The 24,489-nt window shown below is 46.6% G+C and overlaps 1 protein-coding gene across 2 annotated transcripts; it reads right to left on the minus strand.

The window, feature by feature from the left end:
• On the minus strand, positions 1–24,489 carry PPP1R14D (protein phosphatase 1 regulatory inhibitor subunit 14D). Of its 2 annotated transcripts, XM_025390000.1 has the most exons (5): positions 24,163–24,483; positions 2,510–2,627; positions 722–805; positions 514–546; positions 4–314 (listed from the first exon to the last, which is right to left on the minus strand). In XM_025390000.1, exons 1-5 carry the CDS (start codon positions 24,419–24,421, stop codon positions 200–202), a joined length of 609 nt encoding a protein of 202 aa, XP_025245785.1. In that variant the 5' UTR covers positions 24,422–24,483; the 3' UTR covers positions 4–199. The 2 variants fall into 2 exon arrangements, with proteins under 2 accessions (XP_025245786.1, XP_025245785.1); XM_025390001.1 differs by lacking the exon at positions 2,510–2,627 and having other exon boundaries at positions 1–314; positions 24,167–24,489.

The raw sequence follows: 24,489 nt of genomic DNA on the forward strand, positions 1-24,489 counted from the left end.
AGCTGGGGCTCCTAAAGGTTTTATCCACTTGGCTGCCAAGGAAGGCATTAGACAGCAGCCAGCTCTCTCCCAGAGAGCCCAGCTGACAGAAACTAGTTGTGACCGCACAGCCAGTAGGAGTATGCAAATGTCCCTCCTTGTTCACATTTCTTGTTTGTGTCCCAAGGAGCTATTTCCCTCTTAGCCAGGATCTGGAGTTTCAGGGCAGGCCTGGCAGCGCTGAGGCTGCTAAAGATGGTCTTTCAGGCTTATTTCTGAGGCCGGCTGAGTCTCCGGAGTTTCTTGAGTTGACTGAGCAGCTCAGAGATAAAAGCCTGAGGGAGAAACAGGAGTGAGACCAAGGCTTGGGGTCACAATTCACCCCTCACCCTGCCCTCCCTAATCTTCCCCTACCCCTAACTCCCCAGAGAAGGAGAAGACCCACAGTCAAGCCTTCCCTTCAAATACTCCTCTTCATTAGCTGCCTCCCACATTGGGCCTCCTCTTACCCCAGACCAGCAGAACGTCCCTTACCTCTGTGGGGCGAGGGCAGTTCCCAAGAATGGCCTAGATAGGGGAGAACACAGAGAGGGCCCCAAGTCACAGCACTTTCCCACAAGTCCCCACCAATCTCCCAAGAATTCTCCCCTCTGGGTTGGTTCTCTCCACTCCACCAAAGGAGGCAGAACCTGGGAGTCTGGGTTCCCTCTGACCCAAGGCCAGCTTCTAGCCCCCATCCTACCTCCAGCTGAGTCTTCTGCTCCTCTGTGGATAGATCCATGAGAGCCTCCAGGTCAATCTCAGGCTCAGAAGAGGTTGCTTGATCCTATTTGGAAATCACATGGGTCTCAGAGGGGCCTGACCAGCTGGTGCTGGAATGAAGGTTACTGTCAGGGACTCAGCCCACCTCTCTCCAATTTCCCATGGTTAGACTTTCTCCTCACTCAGAACACCCATTCAGTTTTCCATTCAACAGTAATTTACTAAACATGTACTATATTTTGGCTGGGTGCGGAGGCTCACACCTGTAATCCCAGCACTTTGGGAGGCCAAGGCAGGCAGATCACCTGAGGTCAAGAGTTCAAGACCAGCCTGGCCAACATTGTGAAACCCCATCTCTACTAAAAATACAAAAATTAACCAGGCATGGTGGTAGATGCTTGTAATCCCAGCTACTTGGGAGGCTGAGGCGGGAGAATCACTTGAACCCAGAACCTGGGAGGCAGAGGTTGCAGTGAGCTGAGACTGTGCCACTGTGGGGAAAAGGAAGAGAGATCAGCCTGTTACTGTGTCTATATAGAAAGAAGTAGACATAAGAGACTCCATTGTGTTCTGTATCTGAGATGCTGTTAATCTGTGACCCTACCCCCAACCTTGTCCTTGCAAGAGACATGTGTTGCGGTGACTCAAGGTTTAATGGATTTTGGGCTGTGCAGGATGTGTCTTTGTTAAACAAATGCCTGAAGGTAGCTTGCTGGTTAAAAGTTATCACCATTCTCTTAATCTCAACTACCCAGAGACACGTACACGGCCAAAGGTCGCAGGGACCTCTGCCTAGGAAAGCTAGGTATTGTCCAAGGTTTATCCCCATGTGATAGGATGAAACAATGTTGCTAAAAGGTTTATCTCAAGGCACAGGATTTTCCTTTGAACTTATTCATATCACAGAGGTTTTTGTTCTTATGTCTTACTGCTAATTTCCTCCCTAAAAATGATCCTATTGTCCTGCCACTCCCCTGTCTTTAAGATGGTAAAGATAATTATCAATAAATACTAAGGGAACTCAGAGACCGGGGCCGGCGTGGGTCCTCTGTAAGCTGAGCGCCGGTCCCCTGGGTCCCCGCTTTTCTTTCTCTATACTTTGTCTCTGTGTCTTATTTCTTTTCTCAAGTCTCTCATTCCACCTTACGAGAAACACCCACAGGTGTGGAGGGGCAGGCCACCCCTTCAGCCACTATACTCCATCGTGGGTGACAGAGGGAGACTTCGTTGCAAAAAAAATAAAAATAAAAATAATTAAAAAATTTAAAAAATTAAAGACATCTGATAAGGGACTGTTACCCAAAAAATACAAAGAATTACTGACCGGCCACAGTGACTCACGCCTGTAATCCCAGCACTTTGGGAGACTGAGGTGGGTGGATTATTTGAGGTCAGGAGTTCGAGACCAGCCTGGCCAACTTGGTGAAACCCTGTCTCTACTAAAAATGCAAAAAGTAGCTAGGCCTGGTGGCACATGCCTGTAATCCCAGCTATTTGAGAGGCTGAGGCGGGAGAATGGCTTCAACCAGGAGGTGGAGGTTGCAGTGAGTGGAGATCGTGCCACCGTACTCCAGCCTGCCTGGGCGAGACTCTGTCTCAAAACAAAACAAAAACTGGCTATGGTGGCTCATGCCTGTAATCTCAGCACTTTGGGAGGCCAAGGCGGGTGTATCATTTGAGGTCAGGAGTTCGAGACCAGCCTGGCCAACATGGTGAAACCCCGTCTCTACTGAATATACAAAAATTAGCTGGGTGTGGTTGCGCGAACCCATAATCCCAGCTACTCTGGGAGCTGAGGCAGGAGAATCGATTGAACCCGGGAGGCAGAGGTTGCAGAGACTGGAGCGCACCACTGCATTCCAGCCTGGGTGACAGAGCAAGACTGTCTCAAAAAAAAAAAAAAAAAATTAAATTACAAGAAGAAGATGAACAACGCAATTAAAAAATGGACAAAAGATATGAACAGACATCCCACTAAAGAAGATATATAGATGGAAAGTGAGTGTATAAAAAGATGCTCAACATCATATGTCATTAGGGAATTGCAAATTAAAACATTCATTCATTCATGTCATTCACTGCTGGTGGGAATGCAAAACGGTATGGCTACTTTGGAAGACAGTTTGGTGGTTTCTCACAAAAGTAAACTTTTTTTTTTTTGAGACAAAGTATTGCTCTGTCATCCAGGCTGGAGTGCAGTGGCACGATCAAGGCTTATTGCAGCCTTGACCTCGCAGGCTCAAGGGATCCTCCCACCTCAGCCTCCCAAGTAGCTGGGACCACAGGTGTACACCACCCCACCCAGCTAATTTTTTATTTTTTGTAGAGACAGAAGTCTCAATATGTTGTCCAGGCTGGTCTCAAACTCCTGGTCTCAAGTGATCCTCCCGCCTCTGCCTCCCAAAGCACTGTAATCCCAGGCGTGAGCCACCATGCCCAACCCTAAACACACTCTTACCATGCTATCCATTAATTACACTCCCTTGGTATTTACCCAAATGAGATGAAAACACATTCACACAAAAACCTGCACATAGATGACCGGGCGCGGTGGCTCACTCCTGTGATCCCAGCACTTTGGGAGGCCGAGGCGGGCGGATCACGAGGTCAGGAGATCGAGACCATCCTGGCTAAAATCCTGTGAAACCCTGTCTCTACTAAAAATACAATAAATTAGCTGGGCGTGGTGGCAGGTGCCTGTAGTCCCAGCTACCTGGGAGGCTGAGGCAGGAGAATGGCGTGAACCTGGGACACGGAGCTTGCAGTGAGCCGAGATCGCACCACTGCACTCCAGCCTGGGCGACAGAGTGAGACTGTCTCACAAAAATAAATAAATAAATAAATAAATAAATAAATAAATAAATAAATAAGTAAATAATAAAACCTGCACACAGATGATCTATAACAGCTTTATTCATACTTGCCAAACGTGGAAGCAACTAAGATAGTCTTCAGTAGGTGAACGGATAAACAAACTGGTATGTCCAGAGAATGGAATGTTATTCAGTGCAAAAATGAAATGAGCTATCAAGCCATGAAAAGTCACGGAGGAACCTAAAATGCATATGACAGTTAAATAAGCCAGTTCGAAGCCAGTCACAGTAGCATGCACCTGTATAGTCCCAAGGAGTCTAGCCTGGGCAAAAAAGTGAGAGACACTGTCTCTAAAAAAAAAAAAAATGAAGAAGCCAACCTAAATACTCTATGATCCCAACAATAAGACCTGCTGGGAAAAGCCAAAGTATGGCAATAGTAAAAAGATCACTGATTGCCACAGGGGAAAGAGGGAGGAGGGACAAGTAGAGCACAGGGGATTCTCAGCACAGTGAAACTCTTCTGTATGACACTATAACGGTGGATACATGTCATGCACAGTTGTCCAAAACCATAGAATATACACCAAGAGTGAAGCTGAATTTAAACCATGGACTTTGGTCAATAATGATGTGTCAATGTAAATTCATTGATTGTAACAAATAATGTATAACCTTGCTGCTGGTGGAGGATAGTGGGGGAAGCTATACATACGTGGGGGCAGGGAGATATGGGAAATATATGTGCTTTATGCTCAATTTGTCTGTGAACCTAAAACTGCTCTAAAAGATAGGGCTATTAAAAAAAGGACGTGAGCTCAAATATAATAAAATTCATATTTTGCTGCTTCAACAAGGACATTCTTTCTGCTATCTTTTCATTTACCCATTTTACAGATGAAGGGGACTTTTTTTTTTTTTTTTTTTGAGAAAATCTTGCTCTGTCGCCCAGGCTGGAGTGCAGTGGTGTGATCTGGGCTCACTGCAAGCTCTGCCTCCCAGGTTCAGGCCATTCTTCTGCCTCAGCCTCCCGAGTAGCTGGGACTACAGGCGCCTGCCACCTCACCTGGCTAATTTTTTTTGTATTTTTAGTAGAGACGGTGTTTCACCGTGTTAGCCAGGATGGTCTCTATCTCTGGACCTTGTGATCCGCCCGCCTCGGCCTCCCAAAGTGCTGGGATTACAGGCGTGAACCACCATGCCCCGCTGAAGAGGACTTTCTTAAGTGAAAACGACGTGGTGGTGAAGAACACGATTACTAGTACAGTTTAGTGCCACTTTCTTGATTCATGTTAAGGGCCACTGTTGCTTTTGCATTATCAGCACAAATGTCAACACACTGGAAAAGGCAAACAAAATCTTAGCATTGGCCAGTAGCAGTAGCTCACGCTTGTAAGTAATCCCAACACTTTGGGAGGCTGAGGCAGACGGATCACTTGAGGTCAGGAGTTCAAAACCAGCCTGGCCAACTTGGTGTAACCCCCGTCTCTACTAAAAATACAAAAATTAGCCAGGTATGGTGCCATGCGCCTGTAATCCCAGCTACTTGGGAGGCTGAGGCAGGAGAATGGCTTGAACTTGGGAAGCGGAGGTTGCAGTGAGCCAGTATCGCGCCACTGCACTCCAGCCTGGGTGACAGAGCAAGATTCTGTTACTCAAAAAAAAAAAAAAAAAAGTTACTGTTATTATGAAAATAATCACAGAACCTTTGAAAGAGTTCTTGGAAACCTCCATAGGTCACCAGACCACTTCAAGCACCGATATGTTATCCATTTTTCTGTTGAGATTTTCAGTTTTTTCTTACTGATTTAAGAACTCTTTCTTTTTAACTTATTGAATTCAGATTAACCCTAGATTCCACATATGATGGAAATATCTATTGTGCTGGAGGGGTGCTGTTGGGGAAATACATGCATGTATTTATATAGTTGAATCTAATGGTATTTTCCAGTGTGTATTGCTTTTTTTTTTTTTTGAGATGGAGTTTTGCTCTTGTTGCTCAGGCTGGAGTACAATGGCGTGATCTTGGCTCACCACAACCTTCGCCTCCCGGGTTCAAGCAATTCTCCTGCCTCAGCCTCCTGAGTAGCTGGGATTACAGGTATGCGCCACCACGCCTGGCTAATTTTGTATTTTTAGTAGAGACTGGGTTTCTCCATGTTGGTTAGGCTGGTCTTGAACTCCCAACCTCGGGTGATCTGCCCACCTCAGCCTCCCAAAGTGCTGGGATTACAGGCATGAATCACCCTGCCCAGCCACTACTTTTTTTTTTTTTTTTTTTTTTAATGCTTACAAGTTTTCCCCATACTGACTTGGACACATATTTTATATTCACGTTTACAATTTTTCCCTGGTTTGAGAATTTCACCTTTTTTTACTTTATTTTATTTTATTTTTTTGAGGCAGAGTCTTACTCTGTTGCCCAGGCTGGAGGGCAGTGGCGCAATCTCAGCTTACTGCAACCGTGTCCAGGTTCAAGTGATTCTCAATGACTCAGCCTCCTGAGTAGCTGGGACAAGAGGAGCCCGCCACTGGGCCTGGCTAATTTTTGTATTTTTATTTTATTTTATTTATTCATTTATTTTTTTTTTTGAGACGGAGTCTTGCTCTGTTGCCCAGGCTGGAGTGCAGTGGTACGATCTCAACTCACTGCAACGTCTGCCTCCCAGGTTTAAGTGACATTCCTGTCTCAGCCTCCCAAGTAGCTGGGATTACAGGCACCGGCCACCATGCCTAGCTAATTTTTGTATTTTTAGTAGAGACAGGGTTTCACCATTGTTAGCCAGCCTGGTCTCGATCTCCTGACCTCGTGATCTGCCTGCCTCAGCCTCCCAAAGTGCTGGGATAACAAGTGTGAGTCACTGCACCCGGCTGTAATTTTTTTTTTTTTTTTTTTTTTGAGATGGAGTCTTGCTCTGTAGCCCAGGCTGGAATGCAGTGGCTCCATCTCAGCTCACTGCAACCTCCACCTCCCGGGTTCAAGCGATTCTTCTGCCTCAGCCTCCCGAATAGCTGGGATTACAGGCGCCTGCCACCAGGATGGCTACTTTTTGTATTTGTAGTCAAGACGGGGTTTCACCATGTTGAGCAGGCTAGTCTTGAACTCCTGACCTCAAGTGATCTGCCCGGCTCAGCCTCCCAAAGTGCTGGGATTACAGGTGTGAGCCACCACACCTGACAGAGAATTTCACCCTTTGCATTTGATTAAAATCCTTTGGAATTTATTCAACATATGTGCCCAGTGCCTATTATTTACCTGGCATTGTGAACTTGGGAACTTCAGTGAGAAAAACAAAGATGCTGCCTCAAAGAGGTGGTGGCAGTCAAGGAGACATAATAAAAATAGACATTATAAGTAATTAAATTATATAGGCCGGATGCAGTGGTTCACGCCTGTAATCCCAGCAGTTTGGGAGGCGGAGGTGAATGGATCATGAGGTCGGGAGATTGAGACCATCCTGGCTAACATGGTGAAACCCCATCTCTACTAAAAATACAAAAAATTAGCCGGACATGGTGGTGGCGGGTGCCTGTAGTCCCAGCTACTCGGGAGACTGAGGCAGGAGAATTGCTTGAACTTGGGAGGCGGAGGTTGCAGTGAGCTGAGATCACTCCATTGCACTCCAGCCTGGGTGACAGAGGGAGACTTCATCTCAAAAAAAAAAAAAAAAAAGTGCAAATTTACTGCTATGTCAATTATACTTCAATAAAGTTGCTTGTATTAAAAAAAAAGAAGAAGAAGAAGAAGAAGAAAGAAGAGAGAAGAAAAAAATAAATCAAAGAAAAAGAAAAAGAAACCTCACCTACCTTCTCACTGCTCCCATTGCCAGTGGATAACCACTTTAACAATTCTGGTCCTTCCATACCTTTTTAAAAATAAATAATGCCTAAGTTAGCCCTTTCACCTTAAGATCTAGATTTTCCCCTTTGCTTCCTTGACATCTAGGTCATCTTACTCAGCATTTATTTGTTTATTTTTATTCATATTTTTTTGATTCGAGGTGTCACGGTGTCACTCTGTCACCCAGGCTGGAGTGTATTGGTGCGATCATAGCTCACTGCAGCCTCAAGTTCCTTGGGCTCAAGAAAACCTCCTGCTTCAGCCTTCTGAGTAGCTGTGACTACTGGCATGCTCCACCACACCTGGAAAATTTTTGTATTTCTTTGTAGAGACAGGGCCAGGCCTGGCCTCTGCCTTGTTATTGAGTGCATCCTATGTACTAAGCATCATGATGAGTGCTGGGGCATACAGCAAGACAGAGAGGAGGACCCTGGCCTTGAAAAGCCTATAGTTTATTGAGGGATACAGACAAGTGAAATGGCAGTTACCATACAGAGTGAACCCAGGCGCAGTGGCTCATGCCTGTAATCCTAGCATTTTGGGAGGCTGAGGTGGGCAGATCACTTGAGGTCAGGAATTCGAAACCAGCCTTGCCAATATGGTGAAACCCCCTCTCTACTAAAAATACAAAAAAATTAGCCAAGCGTGGTGGTGGGCACCTTTAATCCCAGCTACTCGAGAGGCTGAGGCTGGAGAATTGCTTGAACTCGGGAGGCTGAGATTGCAGTGAGCCAAGGTCGCACCACTGCACTCCAGCCTGGGCAATAGAGTGAGATGCTGTCTCAAAACAAAACAAAACAAAACAAAAAACCAAAACAAGACAAAAAACATAACAGGGTGATAGGTACCCTGATGAGATACTATGGCAGCACATGGGAGGGGAGCTTAACCAAGGCTGGGGTTCAGGAAGGCTTCCTAGGCAGTGAGCTCTCCTCTGAGACCTGAAGACTGAGTTAATCAGATATTTATGCTTCTGGTCACGATGAAGTTTATTCTCACAATTTGAGTCACTAGAAAACTAGACAAAATATATGAACAATATTTTCAGACATTGGATGACAGGTAACTCAGGACTGTAATCCCAGAGACCAAGGACACAAAAGAGGTAAACTCCCATTGCCCCAGATTTCTTCCTGGAGGCAACTTCCAAATCACAGAGCAGAGAGATCCCAAATAGAGCACAGTGGTCTTGCTAAATTGATATGACAGATCAGAGTTTAAGAGGGGTGAGATGGCTGGAAGTTACTGGACAAAGTTCTGGGAAGGAAGGAGGTATGCAGAAAGAGACCTCCAGCAATCTGCATAAAGGTTCTCTTGAATCTTTGTTGAACTCTTTTTTTTTTTTTTTTTTTTGAGACGGAGTCTCGCTCTGTCCCCCAGCCTGGAGTACAGTGGCCGGATCTCAGCTCACTGCAAGCTCTGCCTCCTGAGTTTACGCCATTCTCCTGCCTCAGCCTCCCGAGTAGCTGGGACTACAGGCGCTCACCACCTCGCCCGGCTAGTTTTTTGTATTTTTTAGTAGAGACGGGGTTTCACGGGGTTAGCCAGTATGGTCTTGATCTCCTGACCTCGTGATCCGCCCGTCTCGGCCTCCCAAAGTGCTGGGATTACAGGCTTGAGCCACCGTGTTGAACTCTTAAGATGCATATTCGTAGAGTAAAATTTTCACAAGACCAGATATTATGAGGCACTGAAGGCACAGAGGGAAACACTTCCGAGACCCCACACAGGACTTGGAGACAAACTGAGTTTCAACCAGAGTGGACAGTTATTCTTGATCATGCAGGAGTTCAGTACAGACCTCAAAAGGGTCATGCTTACTGGGCATGGTGGCTCCTGCCTATAATCCTAGCACTTTAGAAGGCTGACACGGGAGGATCCCTTGAGCTCAGGAGTTTGAGACCAGCCTGGGCAGCATAGTGAGACCCCGTCTCTACAAAAAAAAGTTTAAAAATTATCCAGGTGTGGTGGCATGCTCCTGTAGTCCCAGATCTGAGGGAGGCTAAGGCAAGAGGATCACTTGAGCCTGGGAGGCTGAGGTTGCAGGGAGCCCTGATTACATCACTGCACTCCAGCATGGGCAACAGAACAAGATTCTGTCTCAAAAAAAAAAATAATAATAATAATAATAACAACAAAGGTCAGGCATTACTAGAGGGTTAAATTCCTCTCCAGATTAAAGGTTACTGTAGACTAACTCTAGCAAAGCTTAAAAGCAAGCTCAGACAGATCAAGCTGAACCATAAGTAACTTAAACCTATTAGAACAAAGCCAAACTAAAAATTCAGTCACTCAACATAAAACGTGCAATGTCTAGTTTCTAATCAAAAATTACTAGTTGTGCTAAGAAGCAGGAAAACGTGACCTATAACCAAGAGGGAAATTAGTCAATAAAAGCAGACCAAGCTCCTTCTGCCCCTTAACAATCTTGCTGCTCTCCCTCTCACTCTGGATTTAAAACTTTTTTTTTTTTTGAGATGTAATCTCGCTCTGTCGCCCAGGCTGGAGTGCAGTGGCACGATCTCAGCTTACTGCAACCTCTGCCTCCCAGGTTCAAGCAATTCTCCTGCCTCAGCCTCCCAAGTAGCTGGGATTATAGATGCCGCCACCATGCCTGGCTAGTTTTTGTATTTTTAGTAGAGATGGGGTTTTACCATGTTGGCCAGGCTGGTCTCTAACTCCTGACCTCAGGTAATCCACCCACCTCAGCCTCCCAAAGTGTTGGGATTACAGGTGTGGCCTGGATTAAAAAACTTAAAAAGCAGACCCAGAAATGACATAAATGATAGAATTAGCAGACATGGAAAACATGAACACAGTAATGAGAGATATGGAAGATAAAAGAAATAATCAGGCCAGGTACAGTGGCTCATGCCTATAATCGCAGCACTTTGGGAGGCTGAGATGGGTGGCTTACTTGAGGTCAGGAGTTTGAGAATTTGAGACTAGCCTGGCCAAAATGGTGAAATCCCGTCTCTACTAAAAATACAAAAATTTAGCCAGGTGTTGTGGCATGCACCTGTAATCCCAGTTACTCAGGAAGCTGAGGCAGCAGAATGGCTTGAACCTGGGAGGTGGAGGTTGCAGTGAGCCGAGATCATGCCACTGCCCTCCAGCCTGGGTGACAGAGCAAGACTCTGTCTCAAAATAAAATAAAAATAAAAATAAATAAATAAATAAATAAAAGAACCAGCTGGGCACAGTGGCTCATGTGTTAATTTCAGCACTTTGGTGGGGCTAAGACAGGAGAGTGCTTGAGGCCAGGAGTTTGAGACCACCCTGGGCAACATAGCAAGAACTCTTCTCCATTTAAAAAAAAAAAAATTAAGAAAAAAGAACTAGGCCGGGTGCCGTGGCTCACACCTGTAATTCTAGCACTTTGGGAGGCCAAGGTGGGGATTACCTGAAGTCAGGGGTTCGAGATCAGCCTGGCTAACATGGTGAAACCCCATCTCTACTAAAAATACAAAAATTAGCCGGACATGGTGTCCATGCCTGTAATCCCAGCTACTCAGGAGGCTAAGGCAGGAGAATTGCTTGAACCAGGGAGGCAGAGGTTGCAGTGAGCTGAGATCGCACCTTTTGCACTCCAGCCTCAGTGACAGAGTGAGAGTCTGTCTCAAAACAAACAAACAAAAAAACAAATGGAGCACCTAGAGAAGAAAAACTGCATATTTTAAATGTAAACTTTACTGGATAGAATTAACAGCATGTTTAATAATGTGTGAAAAAAAAAAAAAAGGTCAGTTGAAGATATAGCAAATGAAATGAGCCAAAAGGAAGCACAGATTAAAAAAATCCTGGGTGGGCAGGGTAGCGGGGAGCACAGAATAGAAAAGAACTTTGATGACCTATGGATATCAAGTGGTCTAACATCTATAATTGGAATCTCAGAGGGTGCGGGTGAGCATTATAATAAAGATACACTCTAGGCCAGGCGTAGTGGCTCATGCCTGTAATCCCAGCACTTTGGGAGGCCGAGGCAGGCGGATCACCTGAGGTTAGGGGTTTGAGACCAGACTGGCAACCATGGCGAAACCCCGTCTCTACTAAAAATACAACAATTATCCAGGTGTGGTGGTGCATGCCTGTAACCCCAGCTACCGGGGAGGCTGAGGCAGGAGAATCACTCAAACCTGGGAGGCGGAGGTTGTGGTGAGCCGAGATCGTGCCACTGCACTCCAGCCTGGGTGATAAAGTGCGACTCTGTCTCAAAAACAAACAAACAAACAAACAAACAAAAAACACTCTAATGATTAGAACTTTGCCTTTAAAAAGGCATCAGTCTTGGTCAGGTGCAGTGGCTTATACCTGTAATCCCAGCACTTTGGGAGGCTGAGGTGGGAGGATTGCTTAAGTCCAGGAGTTCAAGACCAGTCTGGGCAACATAGGGAGCCCTTGTCTCTACACACACACACACACACACACACACACACACACATATAAAAATTAAATAATAATAATAAAAAAAAGTATCAGTCCTGCCCCCAAAACCATCATTATATCACTTTTGATATTCAATATATGTATAGTCATGTGCCACATAATGATGTTTCAGTCAATAACTGACCACATATACAATGGTAATCCCGTAACGTTATAATGGGGCCAGGCTAAGTGGCTCATGCCTGTATTTTTTTTGTTTTGTTTTGTTTTTTGTTTTTTTTTTTTTTGAGACGGAGTCTCGCTCTGTCGCCCAGGCTGGAGTGCAGTGGCCGGATCTCAGCTCACTGCAAGCTCCACCTCCTGGGTTTACGCCATTCTCCTGCCTCAGCCTCCCGAGTAGCTGGGACTATAGGCGCCCGCCACCTCGCCCGGCTAGTTTTTTGTATTTCTTAATAGAGACGGGGTTTCACCGTGTTAGCCAGGATGGTCTCGATCTCCTGACCTCGTGATCCGCCCGTCTCGGCCTCCCAAAGTGCTGGGATTACAGGCTTGAGCCACCGCGCCCGGCCTCTCATGCCTGTAATCCCAACACTTTTGGAGGCCAAGGCGGGTGGATCACTTGAGCTCCGGAGTTTGAGACCAGCCAGGGAAACATGGTAAAACCCCATCTCTACACAAAATGAAAAAATTACCCGGGTGTGGTGGCATGCACCTGTGCTCCCAGCTACTTGGAAGGCTGAGGTGGGAGGCTGGCTTGATCCCAGGAGGTGGAGGTTGCAATGAGCCAAGATCAAGCCACTGCACTCCAGCCTGGGTCACAGGGCCAAAACCTATCCCAAATAATAATAATAATAATGGAGTCCGAGAGCAGAGGCTCACGCCTGTAATCCCAGCACTTTGGGAGGCCAAGGCAGGCGGATCACCTGAGGTCAGGAGTTCGAGACCAGCCTGGCAACATGAGGAAACTCTGTCTCTACTAAAAATACAAAAATAAGCCTAGCATGGTGACGCGTCCCTGTAATCTCGGCTACTCAGGAGGCTGAGGCAGGAGAATCGCTTGAACCTGGAAGGTGGAGGTTGCAGTGAACTGAGATCACATCACTGCACTCCAGCCTGGGTGACAGAGCAAGACTTTGTCTAAAAAACAAACAAACAAACAAACAAAAAAAAACGGAGATTATAATGGAGCTGAAAATTTCCTATTGCCTTGTGACATTGTAGCCATCAGAAGGTCATAGTGCAAGGCATTAATTACATATTGTGATGCTGGTGTAAATAAACCTACTGTACTGCAGTTGTGTAAATGTATAGCACATACAATTACACACAGTACAGAATGCATATAATGATAATAAGTAACAATGATATTAGTTTATGTATTTACTATACTATACTTTTAATCATTATTTTAGGGTGTTCTCCTTCTACTCGTTAAACAAACAAAAAAGTAACTGTAAAACAGTCTCAGGCAGATTCCTCAGGAGGTATTCCAGAAGAAGGCACTGTTATCTTGGAGATGACAGCTGCATGCCTGTTATTGCCCCTAAAGACCTTCCAGTGGTCTGTCTGTTGGACTTACTTCACCCATACTGGTATGTCTGATGGGGGTGGAGTTCAAGATCAGGCAAGAGAAAAACACGTAAAGGAAGCAATCTCCCAACTGACCCGGGTACATAGCACCCCTACCCCCTACAAAGGACTAGATTTCTCAAAACTACATGAAACCCTCTGTACCCATACTCACCTGGTAAGTTTATTTAATACCACCTCACTGGGCTCCATGAGGTCTCGGCCCAAAATCCTACTAACTGTTGGATGTGCCTCCCCCTGCACTTCAGGCCATACGTTTCAATCCCTGTACCTGAACAATGGAACAACTTCAGCACAGAAATAAACTCCACTTGGCCGGGCGCGGTGGCTCAAGCCTGTAATCCCAGCACTTTGGGAGGCCGAGACGGGTGGATCACGAGGTCAGAAGATCGAGACCATCCTGGCGAACACGGTGAAACCCCGTCTCTACTAAAAAATACAAAAAACTAGCCGGACGAGATGGCGGGCGCCTGTAGTCCCAGTTACTTGGGAGGCTGAGGCAGGAGAATGGCGTAAACCCGGGAGGCGGAGCTTGCAGTGAGCTGAGATCCAGCCACTGCATTCTGGCCCGGGCGACAGAGCGAGACTCCGTCTCAAAAAAAAAAAAAAAAAAAAGAGAAATAAACTCCACTTCCGTTTTAGTAGGACCTCTTGTTTCCAATCTGGAAATAACCCATACCTCAAACCTCACCTATGTAAAATGTAGCAATACTATAGACACAGCCAACTCCCAATGCATCAGGTGGGTAACTCCTCGCACACGAATAGTCTGCCTACCCTCAGGAATATTTTTGTCTGTGGTACCTCAGTCTATCGTTGTTTGAATGGCTCTTCAGAATCTATGTGCTTCCTCTCATTCTTAGTGCCCCCTATGACCATCTACACTGAACAAGATTTAGACAATCATGTCTTACCTAAGCCCCGCAACAAAAGAGTACCCATTCTTCCTTTTGTTATTGGAGCAGGAGTGCTAGGCGGACTAGGTATTGGCATTGGCAGTATCACAACCTCTACTCAGTTCTACTACGAACTCTCTCAAGAGCTAAATGGTGACATGGAATGGGTTGCCGACTCCCTGGTCACCTTGCAAGATCAACTTAACTCCCTAGAAGCTGTAGTCCTTCGAAATCAAAGAGCTTTAGACTTGCTAACCACCAAAAGAGGGGGAACCTGTTTATTTTAGGAAAAGAATGCTGTTATTACGTTAATCAATCCAGAAACGTCACCGAAAAAGTTAAAGAAATTCGAGATCGAATACAACATAGAGCAGAGGAGCTTCAAAACAACGGACCCTGGGGCCTCCTCAGCCAATGGATGCCCTGGATTCTCCCCTTCTTAGGACCTCTAGCAGCTATAATAGTGTTACTCCTCTTTGAACCCTGTATCTTTAACCTCCCTGTTAAGTTTGTCTCTTCCAGAATCAAAGCTGTAAAGCTACAAATGGTTCTTCAAATGGAGCCCCAGATGCAGTCCATGACTAAAATCTACCACAGACCCCTGGACCGGCCTGCTAGCCCGTGCTCCAATGTTAATGACATCAAAGGTACCTGTTTCAAGGAAATCTCAACTGCACAACCCCTACTACACCCCAATTCAGCAGGAAACAGTCAGAGTGGTTGTCGGCCAATCTCCCCAACAGCACTTAGGTTTTCCTGTTGAGAGCGGGGACTGAGAGACAGGACTAGCTGGATTTCCTAGGCCGACTAAGAATCCCTAAGCCTAGGTGGGAAGGTGACCGCTTCCACCTTTAAACACGGGGCTTGCAACTTAGCTCACACCCGACCGGATAGTAAAGAGAGCTCACTAAATTGCTAATTAGGCAAAAACAGGAGGTAAAGAAATAGCCAATCATCTATTGCCTGAGAGCACAGTGGGAGGGACAATGATCAGGATATAAACCCAGGCATTTGAGCCAGCAATGGCTACCCTCTTTGGGTCCTCTCCCTTTGTAAGGGAGCTCTGTCTTCACTCTATTAAATCTTGCAACTGAAAAAAAAAAAAAAAATAAGACCTTCCAGTGGCACAAGAAGTGGAGGTGGAAGATAGTGATATTGATGATCCTGACCCTATTTAGGCTAATGTGTGTGCTTATGTATTCAGTTAAAAAAAAAAAAGTTCAAAAAGTAAGAAAAAAATATTTCAAATTTAAAAAATAGTACAAAGCTCCAGCCTGCCCAACATGGTGAAACCCCATCTCTACAAAAAATACAAAAATTGGCCGGGCGCGGTGGCTCACGCCTGTAATCCCAGCACTTTGGGGGGCCGAGGCGGGCGGATCACGAGGTCAGGAGATCAAGACCATCCTGGCTAACACGGTGAAACCCCGTCTCTACTAAAAATGCAAAAAATTAGCCGGGCGAGGCGGCGGGCGCCTGTAGTCCCAGCTACTCGGGAGGCTGAGGCAGGAGAATGGCGTGAACCCGGGAGGCGGAGCTTGCAGTGAGCCGAGATCGCGCCACTGCACTCCAGCCTGGGTGACAGAGCGAGACTCTGTCTCAAAAAAAAAAAAAAAAAAAAAAAAAAATTAGCCAGGCGTGGTGGTGTGGGCCTGTAGTCCCAGCTATTTGGGAGGCTGAGGTAGGAGAATCTCTTGAACCCTGGAGGTCGAGGCTGCAGTGAGCCATATTCGTGCACTGCACTCCAGCCTGGGTAACAAAGTGAGACCCTGTCTAAAAAAAAAAAATGCTTGTAGAATAAGGATATAAAGAAAGAAAATATTTCTGTACAACTGTAAAATGTGATTGTGTTTTAAACTAAGTGTTATTACAAAAGAGTCAAAAATTTAAAAAATTAAAAAGTTCAGGGCCGGGTGTGGTAGCTCACACCTGTAATCCCAGCACTTTGGAAGGCTGAGGTGGGAGGATTGCTTGAGTCCAGGAGTTAGAGACCAGCCTGGGCAACATGGCAAGACTCCATCTCTTTTTTTTTTTTTTTAATTTAAAGTTTATAAAGTAAAAAAGTTACAGTAATCTGAAGTTAGGTTATTACTGAAGAAAGACAAAAAAATTTATAGGCTGGGCACAGTGGCTCATGCCTGTAATCCCAGCACTTTGGGAGGCCAGGGCAGGCAGATTGCTTGAGCCCAGAAGTTCGAGACCAGCCTGGGAAACATAGTGAGACCTTGTCTCAAAAAAAAAAAGCGAAAAAAAGAAAGAAAAAAAATATTTTTATAAATTTAGTGTAGCAGCTGGTTATGGTGGTTCATGCCTATAATCCCAACACTTTGAAAGTCCAAGGCAGGAGGATCGCTTGAGGTCAGGAGTTCAAGACCAGTTTTGTTTTTGTTTTTTTTTGAGACGGAGTTTCACTGTTGTTGCCCAGGCTGGAGTGCAAAGGCATGATCTCAGCTCACTGCAACCTCCGCCTCCGGGGTTCAAGTGATTCTCCTGCCTCAGCCTCCCAAGAAGCTGGGATTACAGGTGCCCGCCACCATGCCCTCCTAATTTTTGTATTTTTTTAGTAGAGATGGGGTTTTGCCATGTTGGTCAGGCTGGTCTCGAACTCCCAACCTCAGGTGATCTCCCTGCCTTGGCCTCCCAAAGTGCTGGGATTACAGGCGTGAGCCACCATTCCTGGCCTCAGGAACAGTTTTTTAAAACTTAAAAAGACATTTTGTGGTTGTTGTTGTTTTGTGGGGTGTTTTTTTGTTTTTGTTTTTGAGCTAGGGTCTCATTCTGTCACCCAAGCTGCAGTGCAGTGGCACAGTCATGGCTCACTGCAGCCTCAACCTCCCAGGCTCAAGCAATCCACCTACCTCAGCCTCTCAAGTAGTTGGGACTACAGGTGCACACCACCACATCCAGCTAATTTTTTTTTTTTTTTAACAGAGTTTTTCTCTTGTCACCCAGGCTGGAGTGCAATGGTGCAATCTCGGCTTATTGCAACCTCCGCCTCCTGGGTTCAAGCGATTCTCCTGCCTCAGCATCCCGAGTAGCTGGGATTGCAGGTGGCCACCACCATGACTGGCTAATTTTGTATTTTTAGTAGAGACGGGGTTTCATCATGTTGGCCAGGCTGGTCTCTAACTCCTGACCTCAGGTGATCCATCCACTTTGGCCTCCCAAAGTGCTGGGATTACAGGCGTGAGCCACTGCGACTGGCCCCTGGCTAATTTAAAAAAATTTTTTTGGCAGGGTGCAGTGGCTCACACCTGTAATTCCAGCACTTTCGGAGGCCGAGGCGGGCAGATTACAAGGTCAGGAGATCGAGACCATCCCAGATAACACGGTGAAACCCTGTCTCTACTAAAAATACAAAAAATTAGCCAGGCGTGGTGGCGGGCACCTGTAGTCCCAGCTACTCAGGAGGCTGAGGCAGGAAAATGGCGTGAACCCAGGAGGCGGAGCTTGCAGTGAGCCGAGATCGCACCACTGCACTCCAGCCTAGGCAACAAAGTGAGACTCGGTCTCAAAAAAAAAAAAAAAATTTTTTTTTTTGTAGAGTGGGGTCCCACTATGTTGCCCAGGCTGGTCTTGAACTCCTGGGCTCAAGCAATCCTCCTGCCTTGGCCTCTCAAGTTCTGGGATTACAGTTATGAGCCACTGTACCCAGCAGGAAAAGAAAGAATTTAGTGTAGCCTAGGTGTACAGTGTTTATAAAATCTACAGTAATGTCCTAGGCCTTCACATTCACTCACTATTCACTCACCCACTCACCCAGAACAACTTCCAGTCCTGCAAGCTCCAATCATAGTAAGTGCCCTATACAGTCGTGCCATTTAACATCTTTTCTACCATATTTTTACTATACCTTTTCTATGTTTCGATATATAAATACTTAACATTATATTACAGCTGCCTACAGTATTCAGTACAGTAACCTGCTGTACAGGTTTGTAGCCAAGGAACAATAGCTACACCATATAGCCTACCTGTGTGGTAGGCTATACCATCTAGGTTTGTGTAGGTACACTCTATGAGGTTTGCACAATAATGAAATTGCTTAACAATGTAGCAGTTCACAGAATGCATCCCTGTGGTTAAGCAGGGCATGACTACATATTTATTTATTTATTTATTTATTTTTATTTTTATTTTTTTTTTTTTGAGACGGAGTCTTGCTCTGTCGCCCAGGCTGGAGTGCAGTGGCCGGATCTCAGCTCACTGCAAGCTCTGCCTCCCGGGTTCCCGCCATTCTCCTGCCTCAGCCTCCCGAGTGGCTGGGACTACAGGCGCCCGCCGCCTCGCCCAGCTAGTTTTTTGTATTTTTTAGTAGAAACGGGGTTTCACCGTGTTAGCCAGGATGGTCTCGATCTCCTGACCTCGTGATCCGCCCGTCTCGGCCTCCCAAAGTGCTGGGATTACAGGCTTGAGCCACCGCGCCCGGCCATGACTACATATTTAATATCAGGTATGTGTATTACTGAGTACAAGACTGCCACTGCAGGCCGGGCGCAGTGGCTCGCCCCTGTAATCCCAGCACTTTGGGAGTCCAAGGTGGAAGGATTGCTTGAGCCCAGGGGTTAAAGAGGGGCCTGGACAACATAGGAAGACTCCATCTCTATTAAGAAAAAAAAAAAAAAAAAAAAGGGCTACAACTACAATCTGGTGTTGAGAATGTGGGCTGACATCACAGTCCAAATACTCTTGCCCTCAAATAATTTTTGAATTCTCAGAACATAAGCAGGTATATAAAACAACACCTACGGAGATGAACAAGTGTGAAACATGTGACTCTATCTCACATAGGGTGGTTTGCTGGAGACTGCTGCCTGATTTAACCCCCTTTCTTACCTCCTCTCCATATCCAGGGCCCTTACTCCTGACCTCTCCACCAGGGAGACCAGCAATGAAATAAGGCTCAGATGAACCAACAACTTTTTTTCCTTTTTTTTATAGAGGCAATCAAGTTAAACACAAATGTTTGTTTCACACATTCATTGACAATACTTTTTTTTTTTTTTCTTGAGACGGGGTCTTGCTTTGTCGCCCAGGCTGGAGTGCGGTGGCATGATCATGACTCACTGCAGTCTTGACCTCCCAGGCTCAAGCAATGCTCCCACCTCAGCCTCCCAAGTGGTTGGGACCACAGGCACACACCATGACACACTGCTAAATTTTTGTATTTTTTTGGACAGGGTTTCACCATATTACCTATGCTAATCTTGAACTCCTGTGCTCAAGCAATTTGCCCACCTTAGCCTCCCAAAGTGCTGGGATTATAGGCATGATTCACTGCACTCAGCTAACAATACTTTTTTTTTTTTTGAGATGAAGTCTCGCTCTGTCACCCAAGTTGGAGTGCAGTGGCATGATCGTGGCTCACTGCAAGCTCCACCTCCCGGGTTCACGCCATTCTCCTGCCTCAGCCTCCCGAGTAGCTGGGACTACAGGCGTCTGCCACCACGCCTGGCTAATTTTTTTGTATTTTTAGTAGAGACGGGGTTTCATCGTGTTAGCCAGGATGGTCTCAATCTCCTGACCTCGTGATCTGCCCGCTTCGGCCTCCTAAAGTGATGGGATTACAGGCATGAGCCACCGCGCCTGGCCAGACAATACTTTTTTTAAGTCAAAAGTTTAATAGAATTATTACTTAAAATGTTACTATATCAAAAAGGAAGCTACAGGAAAGGAATGTTTCAAAACTCTGGGATGGTCAACGTGTCCCTTGCTAATGTGAACATTAGATTTACCCCCAAGGCAGTGACTGGTGACCTTGGCCAGAGCTCTCAATAGAGTGGTAGAAGCAGAAGGCAGATTCCAGTGGACTGACTGACACAGGCAGGGAAAACGTAAATAAGGCTGTGAGTCTGGACAAGTCCTTTAAGGAGTTTGGCTCTAAGGTGACAAGAAATAGGGGACAGTAGGCTAGGTGTGGTGGTTCACGCCTGGTAATCCCAGCACTTTGGGAGGCTGAGGCCGGTGGATCACCTGAAGTCAGTAGTTCGAGACCATCCTGGCCAATATGGTGAAACCCCCGTCTCTATTAAAAATACAAAAAAATAGGCCGGGCGCAGTGGCTCAAGCCTGTAATCCCAGCACTTTGGGAGGCCGAGACGGGTGGATCACAAGGTCAGGAGATCGAGACCATCCTGGCTAACACGGTGAAACCCCGTCTCTACTAAAAATACATAAAAAACTAGCCTAGCGAGGTGGCGGGCGCCTGTAGTCCTAGCTACTTGGGAGGCTGAGGCAGGAGAATGGCGTGAACCCGGGAGGCGGAGCTTGCAGTGAGCTGAGATCCGGCCACTGCACTCCAGCCTGGGTGACAGAGCGAGACTCCGTCTCAAAAAAAAAAAAAAAAAAAATTAGCTAAATGTGGTAGTGGGCACCTGTAATTCCAGCTACTTGAAAAGCTGAGGCAGGAGAATCTCTTGAACCTGGGAGGCAGAGGTTGCAGTGAGCCAAGATTGCGCCATTGCACTCTAGCCTGGGCAACAAGAGTGAAACCCTGTCCAGAAAAGAAAAGAAATAGAGGGGATGGTAACTAAAGGGGTGCATGTTGGGCAAGGGTCTCCATAAAACAGGAGAAACTCATGCATATTTAAGTCCCTGTTTGGAAGGCAAATCCATGCTCTACCTCCGGACAATAGGAGCTCTAGGACCCCAAGTCTGCATTCCCAGACTTGGTTCCTCCAAAGACCCCACACCAGGCTGCACATCCAGGGAGAAGAGGTAGAGCCCTCCAACAAAGGAAGGTTGGTCCCAAGACTAAACAAATAAAGTGTTGTGTTGCATCTTTAGATGCTTTCCCACTGCGGCTGTCTAAGGTGGGTGTCTGGGGTAGAGCCCTAGTGGGTGGGCAGGTACTCTTCATAAAACTGGAATGGAGTAGAGTAAGGCTGGAGACTGTGCTGTCTTGACCTCTGCCCAAGATGATCAACCACCTGGGGCTTCCCCAGCTACTTAACTGCTTCCTGCTGCAAAGCGCAGGGATTGGGAAAGAAACTGCCACCTGGCACCTTTGGACAATTGCCATGGCAATCACAGGCCAGGCATTTTATTCCAGTCATTGCCTGGGAGTGGTCCTCCCACATGTCTTGTTTTCTGTGTTAGAGGCTTATTACTGTACAGCCTCCAGCCCTCCACTTTCATCTTGCAAAACAAGGTTCTTTAGCTACTGTCTTTCTTTGATGCCTGGAAGGATTTGCCCTGGAGTGTCAGAAATTTGAGACTTTATGCAAGTGCACAATAAACACTCTGAAATTGAAACTGATCCAATGGAGAGTGCTGGAATTAGTGAGGGGCAGTGGATGTGTCCTGCAAGGTCAGAGGAGACACAGGCCAAGATAGTTTGCCTCCCAGCTCCAGGGGGTCTCCCCACCCTCAGTGAGTGGGCTTAGGAGGTAGATGCTTGGGATGCTGCAAGGCACATGGTCAACACCTTAACCAAACGGACACATGACCCAGTTAGTTTCGAGATAGACTGGGTCACATCAATCATTCTTCACCACCTGCACCCTAGGACTGCTGAGAACCCTTACCCACAGGAATTATACGGCCCTGCTGCCCCAAAAAGATAGGATCCGAGTCAACAAGAAGGAGAAACAAGGACCACATATTTTGAACTCCTGGCTAGCCTGGCCTATGGTTCTCAGCCCAGCCACACGTTAGAACCAACTGTGGAGCTTATAAAAAACGCCCAGTATCTGGACTCCACTATAGTAGATTTAAATTCAGTTGAGGAGGAGCCAGGGCATCTGTTTTTTTTCTTAAGTATTTCAAGTGTGGAGAATAACTGGCTGCTCAAATAAGTGGCCAGGCTTCACACCTGATCCCATGGCTTCCTAGCTGTGTGACCTTGGGCAAGTTACTCAACATGTGTAAACCTCCATTCCCTCAGCTATAAAACAGTACCTGCTGGCCAGGCATGGTGGCTCACACCTATAATCCCAGCACTTTGAGAGGACAAGATTGGAGGATCGTTTGAGCCCAGGAGTTCAAGACCAACCTGGGCAACATAGCAAGACCTCATCTCTATAAAAAAAAGAAAAAGAAAAGAAAAACAGTACCTGCTTAATGGAGTTGTGGGGAGGATTAAATGAAAGAATGCATGTCAGTGCCTGGCATTGTGCCTAGCACGTAGTTAAGTGTTCAGAATGTTATTCTTATTGCTGGAGCAGCAGTTGTTACCTCTCTAGAATCCAGGTTTGAAGGTATATAAGTAAGAAAGTGCCATTTCCAGTGACCAGGGACCAAGGCCTGTCCTTTTCCCAGAGTAGGGGAAGGGTCAAAGATTGCTTAGGTCCTGGTATTGGCATTCAACTTTGGTTACTCTTAACATTCTAGTCCTGCACTGTCCATTCTGAAATAACGAAAATGTTCTATATTTGGGCTGACAACATAGTAGTCACTAGCCACATGGGGCTATTTAACACTTGAAATGTGGCCTATGTAGGCGGGGCATGGTGACTCATGCCTGTAATCCCAGCACTGGGAGGCCGAGGTGGGCAGATCACCTGAGGTCGGGAGTTTGGGACCAGTCTGACCAACATGGAGAAACTCCGTCTCTACTAAAAATACAAAATTAGTCGGGCATGGTGGCGCATGCCTGTAATCCCAGCTACTCGGGAGGCTGAGGCAGAGAATTGCTTGAACCTGGGAGGCGGAGGTTGCAGTGAGCTGAGATCGCGCCATTGCACTCCAGGCTGGGTGACAGAGTAAGGCTCTGTCTCAAAAAAAAGAAAAAGAAAAAAGAAATGTGGCCCATGTGACTGGGGAACTGAATAATTTTATTTAATTACAATTCATTTAAAGTTGGCTGGGCGCGGTGGCTCCCGCCTGTAATCCCAGCACTTTGGGAGGCCGAGGCGGGCGGATCACAGGGTCAGGAGATCCAGACCATCCTGGCTAACACGGTGAAACCCCGTCTCTACTGAAAATACAAAAATTAGCTGGTCATGGTGGCGTGCGCCTGTAGTCCCAGCTGCTGGGGAGGCTGAGGCAGGAGAATGGTGTGAACCCGGGAGGTAGAGCTTGCACTGAGCCGAGATTGCACCACTGCACTCCAGCCTGGGGGACAGAGCGAGACTCCATCTCAAAAAATAATAATAATTATTATTCATTTAAAGTCAAACAGCTACACATGGCTGATGGCTACAGAATTAGAAAATATAGCTCTAGGCTGGGCATGGTGGTGCACGCCTCTAATCCCAGCACTTTGAGAGGCCGAGGCAGGCAGATTGTTTGAGCCAGGAGTTCAAGACCAGCCTGGGCAACATGGCGAAAAGCTATCTCTACAAAAAAAAAATACAAAAAAATTTGCCAGGCGTGGTGGTGCGCACCTGAAGTCCCAGCTACTCAGGAGGCTGAAGTCAGAGGATGGCTTGAACCCAGCAGGCAGAGGTTGCAGTGAGCTGAGATTGTACTACTGCATTCCAGCCTGTGCAACAGAGTGAGACTTTGTCTCAAAAACAAACAAACAAACAAACAAAAAAGAAAGAAAGAAAGAAAAGAAAAGAAAATGTAGCTCTGGACATGCATGTGCATTGAGGATGGGAGTAAATCAAGATATAAAATTTTGAAAAATAGTGTGACCAAGCATTTTCCCTTCTATTATCTCATTTGAGCCTCAGAAAGTCCTATAAAGGAGACATAACAGGTACTAACAGCCCTGTTTTATAGATTAGAGATGTTAAAAGACCTTCCCCAGATCACAAAGAGCATAGAGGCACAGCCAAGCCTGGAGCGAGGCAGACTTCTGGATTTCAAACCGTTGCTTCTTCCTTTCATCAGTTACAAAAGCTTTCTCTTCATGGAAGCACCTCACATCAGCCCTTCAGCTCCTGTGAAGGTCTCAGTCCCCTGGGCAGGCCCCAGGCCCCCTATCTCCTCCCACTCTCCCCTGTGCTACCCACCTGGAAGAGTTCCTGAACCTGAGCATCCACCCATTGCTCCATCTCCAGCCAGCGCTGGAGCTGGCCCCGGTCATACTTCACTGTCAGGCGGCTGGGTCTCCGGGACCTGGGTATCTTGGAGGAGTCCGGGTGGGACTTGGACTCTGAGTCTGTGGATGATGTCCTCCTCCTCCCAGAAGCCCAGTGGACCTTCTTACATGGGTTCTCCCCGTCTGGGCTGGGAGATGTGCAGGAAGCAGGGCTTGAAGACAGCATGGAAGGACTGGCCTGGGCAAGGAGCTGGGAAAAACCGCCAGTTCAGAGCAGGGCCACGGAGGGAAGTG

This window comes from Theropithecus gelada, chromosome 7a (assembly GCF_003255815.1).
Source record: "Theropithecus gelada isolate Dixy chromosome 7a, Tgel_1.0, whole genome shotgun sequence".
In the NCBI taxonomy this organism is placed as follows: Eukaryota; Metazoa; Chordata; class Mammalia; order Primates; family Cercopithecidae; genus Theropithecus; species Theropithecus gelada.

Excerpts from the sequence above, each read along its gene's own strand:
- PPP1R14D (XM_025390000.1), bottom strand. The coding sequence starts at position 24,421 with ATGCTGTCTTCAAGCCCTGCTTCCTGCACATCTCCCAGCCCAGACGGG. Across the intron at positions 2,628-24,162 it reads TCAGGAACTCTTCCAGGTGG|ACAGTCTTGCTCTGTCACCC; the intron begins GTAGCACAGGGG and ends TTTTTTTTTGAG. Across the intron at positions 806-2,509 it reads CAGAGTAGCTGGGATTATGG|GATCAAGCAACCTCTTCTGA; the intron begins GTTCGCGCAACC and ends ATTTCCAAATAG.